This window comes from Oratosquilla oratoria, chromosome 24, assembly GCF_046742065.1.
Source record: "Oratosquilla oratoria isolate Oo_2021 chromosome 24, ASM4674206v1, whole genome shotgun sequence".
NCBI lineage: Eukaryota > Metazoa > Arthropoda > Malacostraca > Stomatopoda > Squillidae > Oratosquilla > Oratosquilla oratoria.
The window spans coordinates 875337-885336 of record NC_134800.1 but is presented as its reverse complement, the minus strand read 5'-3'; the positions used below and the strand labels follow the sequence as shown (position 1 = coordinate 885336).

At 37.7% G+C, this 10000-nt stretch overlaps 1 protein-coding gene across 5 annotated transcripts in view; it reads left to right on the top strand.

The window, feature by feature from the left end:
* The window catches only part of LOC143038364 (glycine receptor subunit alpha-2-like), a 426738-nt gene that overhangs the window by 285294 nt on the left and 131444 nt on the right, over positions 1-10000 (top strand). For all 5 annotated transcript variants that reach the window (XM_076207400.1, XM_076207399.1, XM_076207398.1 and 2 more), the window contains one exon: positions 753-1009. In XM_076207400.1, coding sequence (XP_076063515.1) covers positions 762-1009 — 248 coding nt within the window. In that variant the 5' untranslated portion in view covers positions 753-761. The remainder of the gene's footprint in view (positions 1-752; positions 1010-10000) is intronic.

The following is a 10000-nucleotide window of genomic DNA, read 5'->3' as shown; positions in this document are numbered from 1 at the left end:
AGACTGACAGAAAGGCAAACTGACAGACAAGAGAAAGCAGAAAACAAACAGACGAAGAGACAGACATACAGACAGGGAGACAGATGATATATAATAGACATACTGACCAATGGGTAGAGAAATAGACAACAAACAGACAAACAGACAGACAAACAGAAACAAAACAGGCAGATGAACAGACAAACAGGCAGAAAGGGTGACGATGACATGCAACACACATACAGAACTACTCGTAGACAGACAACATATAGAGAAACAGACAGACAAAGGAACAGACAGACGAACAGACAGATAGGGAGACAGATAACATGCAACAGTTGTACTGACCGATTGGTTGAGAAACAGACGAACAAGAAGAGACAGGAGGCAGACAAACAGACACACAGAGAGACAGATACCATGCAACAAACATACAGACCAATTAATAGAGCAACAGAAAGTCAGGGAGACAGATACCATGCAACAAACATACAGACCAATTAATAGAGCAACAGACAGACAGGGAGACAGATAACATGCAACAAACATACAGACCAATTAATAGAGCAACAGACAGACAGGGAGACAGATAACATGCAACAAACATACAGACCAATTAATAGAGCAACAGACAGACAGGGAGACAGATAACATGCAACAAACGTACAGACCAATTAAAAGAGAAACAGACAGACGAACAGAGAGAGTAGGCACCCTCCCCTCACAGACCCCCCGAGGCCAAGAGATGACCTTTTTTTCTCTCTCCTTCTCAGGCACTGACCATGCGCATCATCGTGCGAAGCGCTCTCCCCCGGTGGGGGGGCTCCTCCACCCCGGAGGAGGCACCCCCGAGCCTCCCCCCGAGGGGCAGCACCAGGAGAAAGGCGTGTCGAGGGCGCCAGGGCAGCGCCCCTCCTCCTCCTCCTCCTCTTCCTCCTGGAAGGAGTCCGACGACGACGACGACGACGCCGCCGCCGCCGCCTCTGCTGTGCCTCCTGCTGGGCCTCCTGCTGCTCTTGCCCTCGGCGAGGTCAGTTGGCGACGACGACGACACACCTACAGGATGTCGCCAAGTTGCTCTGTCGCTTTGTCATTTTGTTTATATTCATCATCATCATCTATATATAATATCATACTGTATTCATTCATATCATTTATACCATATCAATCTATCATATTATATATTATTATTCATATATACAGTATATATATATATATATATATATATATATATATATATATACATATATATATATATGCAAAGTGGACCACTTGGAAATAAGAAACTAACGAAGCAGAGCGCTTTCGTATATTACATCTGAAGATGTTATATACGAAAGCGCTCTGCTTCGTTAGTTTCTTTTTTCCAAGTGGTCTACTTTGCATAAGTGAACACACATACCCGTGTTCTTATTAGCATACATATATATACAATTTGTCTCACATTTTTACTGGTTTTCTTTAAATTGTTTATTTATCTATTTATCAACTATAACATCATTTATTATATATTATATCATCCAAGTGTTATTAATCATTGTTTATTATCATTTATCATCTAATGTTTATTTATCGTTTATTATTTATCATTTATTATTCACTATTTATTATTCATTATTTATTATCTTTTATTTGTTATTTGTTATTTATTATTTGTTATTTATTACTTATTACTTGTTATTTATTATTTATTATTTGTTACTTATTATTTATTATATATTATTTATAATTTATTATTCATTATCTATTATTTATTATTTACTATTTGTAATTTATCATTTATTATTTATTATTTGTTATTTATTATTTATCATTTATTATTTATTATTTATTATTTATTATTTGTTATTCTTCATTATTTATTATTCAGTATTTATTAATTATTCATAATTCATTACATATTATTCATTATCTATTATCATCTATTGTCATCAAGATTCATTATGTGTTATTAATTATTTAATATTTTTTTTATTATCTATCTTATTTATCTATTTGCTTATTTATTTATTCATCCAGTTACCTGTTTATTTAGCTTATTCATTCATGTATCTGATTGCTTTTGGTTTCTGTTTAAGGAGGAAACAGGAGGCAAGAACTGGTTTACTAATAGAGTAGTTAAGGAATGGAATAAACTTAGTAAACATGTAGTAGTAGTGAGCGCTGAAACCATCGGTTGATCTAATGTAAGATGAGATAACTTTATGGATAGGGATGACAGGTGGTCAGAGACATGGAACTGCCTAGTGTAGGCCTTATGGTACCTGCAGTCTACTTCGATCTTATATTCTTATTTGGAACGAAGTTTTTCAAAGTCTGGAAAAACGAGGTTCAGGATACCAGGGGTTTTGATATATTTTTGAAAAAAAAAATGAAAATGATATTTCCACATCACGGACAGTACATGTTTTGAATCCTCAAATAAACTAAATAACTAGATAACTATTAATGAACTAACTAGCTAGCTAACTAAGTAAATATTTTGTGTTCTTAAAGTGGGGCGTTGGTATAGCTAACTAATTAACTAACTATTAAATAACCAACTAACTAGTTACTTAACTAACTTACTATTTTCTCTCTTTTAAGAGGGACGTTGGTGTAACTGACTAGCTAACTAGCTAACTAATTCACTTTCTTATTATTTTGTGCCCCCAAAGAGAGGTGTTGGTGTAACTTAGTAAATACCTACCTAACTATTAACCAACTGACTAGCTAACCAACTAACTCACTAACTAAACTAGCTAAACAATAAGCCAAATAATCACCAAACTGACTAATACCTAACTAATTACTAACTAACAAAAAATAAACAAACTAACATCCAGCTATGACTAACTGATGTATAATTAACAACTAACAAATGCCCTACTAACTAATGAACTCACTAGATAATAAAAGAAGTAAATGCGAGTCAGTCAGAAGGCAGATGAGAAATAGATGACAGAAACTGAAACAAAAAGAAGAAAAAAGACAAACGGGGATGAAGGACTCCGGATAAAGGACAGAAAGTGAGAGAGAGAGAGAGAGAGAGAGAGAGAGAGAGAGAGAGAGAGAGAGAGAGAGAGAGAGAGAGAGAGAGAGAGAGAGAGAGAGAGAGAGATAGAGAGAGAGAGTAAGAGAGAGAGCCAGACAGAGAACTCGGACAACGAAGTAAATATTGAAGACCTTGAGTATGAAATCAAATTTACGAGTCTCCTTATTCCTGCTCCCCAAAGGATGCCACAACGCCCTGACACGTTGCTGCTGACAGAGGTTGTAAAGCAAACGTTTGTGTTTATGAAGACAACGGGAATCGAATTCGAACGCTTGACATTTGGGGCGAGGCCGTCCTGGGCGGCGATGGCCCGCTAGAATGGAGGAGGTGCGAAGTGCAAGATTTTCTCTGAATATTCATATCTAGATTATAGAGGTGTGGGTCATTGGTAGTCGCCAGACATTGCAACTGTAATCTATTCTGTTGCCACGTTTGGAACACGTATACATACATAACTATATGTATATATATATATATATATATATATATTATATATATATATTCACACACACGCACACATATATACAACTACTGAAAAAATTAATTCTCATGTCAATTGGGTTATCATAGGTCATCTACTTCATTAACCTTTGATTGTATAATTATATAGTAAACCTAACACACATGGGTGGGGTTTTTGTTGACGATCTAGTTGTGGAGATGTTGGGTTTGCTCGTGATTTGATCCAACCAATGACACCGCACGGAGAGCCAACTACGCGTCGAATCGCACACACTGACAGAGGGTCCTCCTCCCGAGAGTCTTTGAGGTCGTGGGCACTCGGTGGCTCTTTTCTCCATGATCATAAAAGATTCAGAATAATTTTGGATCTTAATAGGCAGTCCAGTTACTAAGATTCATCTTACGGACCACTAGATTTTTGAATGCCTTGTAATGAAGACATACTAATGAGATTTGTGAGAAGATGATATCTGATGGGAAGTCTTATATCATGATCGTCAACTCTTCGTAAGATTTCGGGATACAAAGAGCTAACGAGCACGTTTTGAAAAGATAATAATGAGTAAGAATAAATGAACAAATAGATAAAAGGTTTTCTATAGTGTAGTTAAAAATATTTTTTTAATTCGGAATACCAAGAGATATTACTAACGAGCACGCTAAAAAAATAAAATAAGATAAAATCAAATAGAGAAAAGTCTGCAAAGTGTTGTTTAGAATATTTTTTCTTAATTCGGGATAGAAAGAGGTAGAGCTAAAGAGCACGTTTTGAGCAAAAAAGAGGTAAAAAAACAACAACAACAAAAAAAACAGATAAAACGCTTTCCCTAGTATTGTTGAAAATATCAAAAGTTTCGGACCCAATAAGAACAAATCCGAAGGTTTAGTCTGTAGTTCCCGTTTCCCTTCAGAAATCGTTTTTTAATAATCGTCCTTGAGCAGTGGACTGTAGCTGACCAACATTTCTGTCCTTGTGGTCAATCCCACGTCATCCCTAAGCAGAAGATAGGCAGGATTTTTTTGTATATGTATGGTAACTGCTGGTTAGGTTTTTATTCAAGGGTTAGGGATGAGTGTCCCTGGTGTACGTAGCTCAGTGGTCTCCCAAACTTCTGGACACTTCAGGCTACTTCCCTCGTTGTGGATACAGTGGTACCGAAGAAAATAAATAGATAAAATAGGTATAAATATAAAATAATAAAATTATAAAAAATAAAGAATAAATATAATGAAATAATAAATGATGATGATAGATATTAATATAGAATAAGTGAAATAATAAAAGATAAAAAATAAATATAATGAAATGATAAAAGACAATAATGATAAATATATCTATCTATATATCAAGAGCTTGTTTCCCCTTATATGGGAGGCATCTAAGTCAGAGGCACGTACCTATTCCCACCCATTTCAGTCCCCACATCCACCACCCCTCCCATCTCAGCTCCTTATGGATGACGGGTCATCCCTGCATCCGCCAACTGCCCTAGATCAAACACAATGCAGCAACACATAGTACATCCACAGCAAGGCCGTTTCACTTAATCGGTGACCCCCTTCTCCGTCACCCCTCATGCAGAAAAAGAGAAGACGGGGAGAAATCCCTTGAGGGTTCTGCATCAAAATATCATTCACACATAAGCACCCTCTACCCCCCCCCCATCCTTTCCTTCCTTGCATAACAGTATCATCTATACACAGTCATTTTCCATTCACCTATCTCGTACCTACTCCCTTCTTTGCTCAACAGACATTCTCCTCTTGCTCAACGCCTCCTTCATCCCATCCATCCATCTCATCCTCGATCGTCCCCTCAAGTTCACTCCCTTCCCCCCACCTCTGTCTTCCACACCTCTTTTGCCCATCTTTCTTCACTCATTCCTTCCATGTGTCCAAACCATCCCAATACTCTTTCATCGGCTCTATCTGCCATTTCCTTTTCCACTCCCACTCTCTTCCTCACCTCCTCGGTCCTCACTCTCCCCAATCTAGTAACCCCTACCATGATTTAAATTTTCCTCTCTGCATCTCTAAAGTCCAAGTCTCTGCCCCTTATGATACCGTGGGCACAATAACCCTTTCATACAATGTCCTCTTTGCACCCCTTCCCAGTTGCCTTTTTCTCATAACACGTTTTAATCCCCCAAGGCGTTTACTTGCTTCCCTCAATCTACAATGATAAATATAAACATAAAAAATAAAAAAATAAATATAATGAAATAATAAATGATGATAATAGATATAATTAAAAATAGATATGATAAAACAGCAAATAATAATAATAATGCATATAAATATAACATAAATGTGAATAAATAAGAAAAATAATGATAATAAGATAAAATAATAGAAAAATAAAATTTTCTCTCCCTGGTGAGCCCTTGCGGGCGCCTTGATAGTCTTTGGAGAGCACACTGGCGCTCGCGAGCTACAGTATGGAGACTACTGATATAGTTCCTCAGTACCAGAATCTGCGTCAGTAATCTTTGGTAATAAAAGGACGTGGACAGGAGAGGAGTATGTGAGGACCAATTTTTTATTGGTATGTTTCTTTCATTCGAGCTTTATCAAGTGTAGAGAATCCTCTACGGACGAAAAGGATACGTACCTTTAAACATTTTCGTATATTGATAATTTGTATACTGAAGCGAGACTGCGGTCGCTCGTGCTTCTGCTCAGTATTTTCATCATCTTTTTCTTCATACTTCATTTCGTACCATCAAATCATATACCCTTCTTATGGAGAAAACTGTCCTCACCTTTCTCCTTGCGTACCTTCGAATCTTCGGAGATCGATGTTTCGTATGTAGGTGATTTCCTGAACAGTATTTTCATTATTCTTTTTTCACACTTCTTTTCGTACCATCGAAACATGTGCCTTTCGTATAGAGAAAAGTGCCCATTTTTTTCCCTTTCCGTGCCTTCAAATATTCGTATATCGGGGTTTCGTATCTGGGGGATTTCATGTACTTGGTAAAGGTCGGACGAGGGAAACGCGGCGCCGATGAAGCCGTCGTCCTCTCCTGGCGCCTCTCCTGGCTCGCGATGTCTCCAGATGAATTTCGGTCCGGATAATGTTCTTAGTCCGAGTAAGCTCAAGTGGAACGCCCCTCCAGTCACTTCGACATGACAATGCTCCTTGGACGCATGCACCCACGGTCCCCTCAGGGCACAATTCCAAGCACTCGTTCAAGCCGTTATGGAAGAAGAAGAAGAAGTAGGTGAGGAGCCTCCTACGCCAGGAGGCGCCGAGTAGCTACTGCGGCCGAAGAAAGTCACCTTTGCCCTATGTCATTTGGGAACTGTTGAGGACAGGTCACGAACAGTCACTGCTGGGAATCGGAGAGGAATTCGGGATTCGAACCCACGATTAAGGAAATGCAAGATCATCACGCACTCAATGTTTTGTAGTCAGGTTTAATGAGAAGGTCCCAGAGTAGTGAGCAGTTCGTTTTGGTTTCTTTCAGTAGCGATCGTTGTGTAGGACCGACATTTTTGGAGATCTAAACACATAGATATACATACGTACTTAAATAGAACTGTATGTGTGTTCTTGTATATGTGTACGCACCTTGTGTATACGTGTGTATGTAACACACACACCCATGCACAAATACATATGTATACAATATATATATTCACATTCACACACACAAACACACAACACACAGACACATACACACATGTTCTTGCTGGGTCTATTGTCATCTCTTGCTTTTCCCCTCTTCTCTCTCCCCTCCTTACCTCCCAGTATTCACTGCCGGCATTCTTTGTTCCTTTTAGCTCCTTTTTTTAGTACAATATTTGTCTCCCCTTCTACCTCTGGCACTCCTTCTCATAGAGTGCCGTAGTGTGCCAAGTAGTTAGTTCCGCTGTTTGAATGTCTTGTTTACTGAGTTTGCTGCAGCCTGGCACCCTATTCTGTACACGCCCCCTTTCCTCCCTCTCCACCTCTCCTCCCCCGACCTGGTCTCTTTCACCTTTTAGATTTAGGGGGATCTTTAGGGAGGGAATCCCTAATGACTAGGGTGTGTTGTCTTTTGTCCTACACGCATGGCCCGTTTTAGGAAGGTGTTGGAATCGCTTTGTGTATATGTGTGTGTGTGTCTTTGTGTTTGTGTGTGTCTGTGTGTTTGTGTGTGTGTGTGTGTGTGTGTGTATCTTTGTGTGTGTGTGTGTATGTATGTGTGTGTGTGTGTGTGTGTGTGTGTGTGTGTATGTATGTGTGTGTGTGTGTGTCTTTGTGTGTGTGTGTGTGTGTGTGTGTGTGTGTGTGTGTGTGTGTGTGTGTGTGTGTGTGTGTGTGTGTGTGTGTGTGTGAATTGGGAAAACTTCTTAAATGAAGAAACAATGATGGAAGAGAAATGGAAGATATTAAAAGAAATTTATAAAGAGGGAAGAAACAAATACGTACTAGAGTAGAAGCAAGAAAGGGTGTACACTAAGTGCTGGTACAACAAGAAATGTAGTGAGGCTAAAGATAGAAGAGACAAAGCTTGGAAAATATGAAAAAAAAGAGTAAGTGGTAAATATATATCAAATTAAGAAATGAATATATAAAAATGCGAAGGGAAGACAAAAAAATGAAAAAGACAAAATAGAAAAATGCAAGGAACAACCTAAACCATTCTACAGGTATGTGAATAGTAAACTAAAAGATAAACAAGAAATAGTGAAACTGCGTCAAGGGAATGATGAATATATAGATGTAGAAATGACTGAAATTATGAACAAGCATTTTAAATCTGTATTCACAACTGAAAGTAAACAAAATTGGGATGAAGGACGGAGAGAAAGATGCACCCCCTAATGATAGAAAGAACCGTGACACAAGGAAATAAGGGACCAAATAATAAACACCTCAGAAAATCACACTGTCCAGATGGAATTGCAAATTGGATATCAAAAGAATGTATAGATGAACTAACTGACAAAATATATAAGACTATTGATTACTCGCTCAAAGAAGGAAAGGTACCACAAGATTAGAAAAATGCAAATATTGTACCAATATATAAAGAGTGGACAAGGAAAATCCAACTAACTATAGACCGATCTCCCTTACAAGCACAATAGCAAAAATATATGAAAAAATATCAAAACTAGATGAATTAAACATCTGGAGGAAAATGATATACTAAATACAAAACAATTTGGCTTTAGACAAGAAAGATCATGTGCCACTAACTCTATTTGCTTTTACTCGAGACTAATAGAAATAATGCAAGAAAGGGACAGATGGGCTGATTGTGCTTTCCTAGATTTACAAAAAGTATTTGATAAAATCACACACACAAACTAACAAGAAAAATCGAAATACTGATGAGACCAAGATTGGAGTACGCTGCGACACTATGGACACCCAGTACAAAAAAGAATATAAAGAAATTAGAAAGAATCCAAAGAGTAACGACAAAGATGGCACTAACACTCTAAATTGACATACGAACAAAGATTGTCCAAACTGGAACTACCAACCCTGAAACAAAGAAGAGAAAGCGGAGATCTACTGGCCGCCATTTATAGAATTATGAAAGGGATGAAAGTCCTCGACAGAGAAGATTTATTAAAGTGGGATAAGAGAAAAACAAGAGGACATGAAAAGAAACTCAAAAAGGATAGTTATAGAAGATATTAAAAAAAAGAAGAATAGTTTTCCACACAGAGTGGTAGATATCTGGAACAAATTGGATGAGGCAATAGTGTCTTCAAAAACTATACAATAATTTAAGAACAAGCTAGATGCTGAAAGGTACAAAGATGGGTCACTACGAGCATAGCTCTCTTCCCGTGTAATACAACTAGGTAAATACTAGGTAGATACACACACACGCACACACACACACACACACACACACACACACACACACACACACACACACACACACACACACACACACACACACACACACACACACACACGCGCGCGCGCGCGCGCATATATATACATATATCTATGTATATATATATATATACATAGATATAGATAGATATATATACATATATATATATATATATATACATATATATGTATATATATATATATATATATATAAGCTATGAGCTTCCCGCCTATTATATAACCCATAAACACTTTACTTGTAAAAATAGAATTAGAATAATCAAGTATGGCTTATTCGGTCTTCCTCTTTGTCTGCCTCCAGTAAGACGATCAGAAAATAGTAAAAATTTATTGTTTTTTTTTTCCTATTCAGATGCAAGCGTAGCCTGGATATGCCTCAGACATATAGCGGCCATTGCAACGTGGCATCGAAATCTATTTACTTAATCTTACCCATATAAGTTTTCATTGCAACCTATTAAAACTTCGCAGGGGATTTCTCGACCACAAATTTCCTTAAGTTTCCTGGATTTGGAAATGATATATAATATGATCCCTTGCAAGCGATAACATATATTTTAGGTTTCTTTTACACGTTTGATATTAGAGTTCGGTCATTGTGGAGGGAACTTGGCGTCCTTAGCAACCGTTGCTAAGGTGGCCATTTGCAAGGATTTCTG